This window comes from Babylonia areolata, chromosome 14 (assembly GCF_041734735.1).
Source record: "Babylonia areolata isolate BAREFJ2019XMU chromosome 14, ASM4173473v1, whole genome shotgun sequence".
NCBI classification, from domain to species: Eukaryota; Metazoa; Mollusca; class Gastropoda; order Neogastropoda; family Buccinidae; genus Babylonia; species Babylonia areolata.
Genome location: NC_134889.1, coordinates 4612872 through 4615371, shown reverse-complemented (window position 1 = coordinate 4615371; position 2500 = coordinate 4612872). Strand labels below are relative to the sequence as shown.

General features: G+C 49.8%; 1 protein-coding gene across 1 annotated transcript in view; it reads left to right on the top strand.

The window, feature by feature from the left end:
- Positions 1–2500, top strand: part of LOC143289419 (uncharacterized) — a 200720-nt gene that overhangs the window by 95428 nt on the left and 102792 nt on the right. The window contains exon 27 of the mRNA XM_076598381.1: positions 1–41. This exon is cut by the window's left edge and continues 91 nt beyond it. Coding sequence (XP_076454496.1) covers positions 1–41 — 41 coding nt within the window. The remainder of the gene's footprint in view (positions 42–2500) is intronic.

Below are 2500 nucleotides of genomic sequence, written 5' to 3'. Positions count from 1 at the left end.
CACCGCCCGTGGCATCTTCTGCGAGAACAACGGCACAGAGTGTGAGTACCCCGTGGGAATGTTGGCACACAGAGTGTGAGTAACTTGTGGGAATGATGGCACATTGTGAGTAGCTGTGGGAATGATGGTACACAGTGTGAGTATCTTGTGGGAATGATGGCTCACAGAGTGTGAGTATCTTGTGGGAATGATGGCACACAGAGTGTGAGTACCTTGTGGGAATGATGGCAACACAGTGTGAGTGCCTTGTGGGAATGATGGCACACAGAGTGTGAGTGCCTTGTGGGAATGATGGCACACAGAGTGTGAGTACCTTGTGGGAATGATGGCACACAGTGTGAGTACCTTGTGGGAATGATGGCACACAGAGTGTGAGTACCTTGTGGGAATGATGGCCACACAGTGTGAATACCCTGTGGGAATGATGGCACACAGTGTGAGTACCTTGTGGGAATGATGGCACACAGAGTGTGAGTACCTTGTGGGAATGATGGCACACAGTGTGAATACCCCGTGGGAATGATGGCACACAGTGTGAGTATCTTGTGGGAATGATGGCACACAGTGTGAGTACCTTGTGGGAATGATGGCACACAGTGTGAGTAGCTGTGGGAATGATGGCACACAGAGTGTGAGTACCTTGTGGGAATGATGGCACACAGTGTGAGTACCTTGTGGGAATGATGGCATACAGAGTGTGAGTACCTTGTGGGAATGATGGCACACAGAGTGTGAGTGCCTTGTGGGAATGATGGCACACAGTGTGAGTACCCTGTGGGAATGATGGCACACAGTGTGAGTGCCTTGTGGGAATGATGGCACAGAGTGTGAGTACCTTGTGGGAATGATGGCACACAGAGTGTGAGTACCTTGTGGGAATGATGGCACACAGTGTGTGAGTGCCTTGTGGGAATGATGGCACACAGAGTGTGAGTACCTTGTGGGAATGATGGCACACAGAGTGTGAGTATCTTGTGGGAATGATGGCACACAGTGTGAGTATCTTGTGGGAATGATGGCACACAGTGTGAGTATCTTGTGGGAATGATGGCACACAGAGTGTGAGTATCTTGTGTGAATGATGGCCATAGAGTGTGAGTACCCCGTGGGAATGATGGCACACAGTGTGTGAGTAGCTTGTGGGAATGATGGCCACAGAGTGTGAGTATTTTGTGGGAATGATGCCACAGAGTGTGAATACCCTGTGGGAATGATGGCCACAGAGTGTGAGTATCTGTGGGAATGTAGCCACGAAGTGTGAGTATCTGTGGGAATGTAGCCACGAAGTGTGAGTATCTGTGGGAATGTAGCCACAAAGTGCGAGTATCTGTGGGAATGTAGCCACGAAGTGCGAGTATCTGTGGGAATGTAGGCACAGAGTGTGTTAGTATATGTGGGTATGTAGCCACAAAGTTGGAGTGTCTGTGGTAATGTAGCCACAAAGTTCAAGTATCTGTGGTAATGTAGCCACAAAGTGTGAGTATCTGTGGGAATGTAGCCACAAAGTTCGAGTATCTGCGGGAATGTAGCCACAAAGTTGGAGTGTCTGTGGGATTGGAGGCACGGAGGAGTGTGAGTACCATTGGGAATGATGGCACAGAAAGCAGGTACAGGAGGACGCCTGATGGCATAAAGTGAACACTTTTGGTAACTACAACACAACACAGCACAACAAATTAGAGATGAAAAAAACCCATCAGAGTAAGACCGTAAAGAATTGAAAAAAATCAACAACAAAACAACAACCAAAATTTAAGAAGAAAAAAAAAAGAGAAGTAACCCGCTCCATTTATGAGGTACACAACTTCAAGACAATCAGTGCTGCTTATGCTACCGAATCAGCTAGCACACGGGGTAAATATAGGGTACATTGGAACCAGCTCAAAAAACACTTCCTCAAACACACACAGAACACAACAAACTAACACAACACCACACCACTCCACACCACACCACACCACATCATTCCACACCACACCACACCACAGCACACCACTCCACACCACTCCACACCAAACCACACCACTCACTCCACACCACTCACCAACACCACACACTCACACCACACACTCCACACCACTCCACACCACACCACTCCACCCACACCACACCACACCACACCACACCACACCATTCACTCCACACCACTCCACACCAGCACACCACTCACACCAACCACACCACATCACCACATCCACACCACCACACCATCACCACACACACACCACACACACCACTCACACCAACCACACACTCACACCAACCACACCACACCACATCACACCACTCCACACCACACCACACCACACCACACCACACCACTTCACTCCACACCACAGCACACCACTCACACCACACCACATCACACCACATCACACCACACCACACCACTCCACACCACCCACACCACACCACACCACTCCACACCACACTACACCACACCACTCACTCACACACACCACACCACACCACACCACACCTCACCACACCAGCACACCAC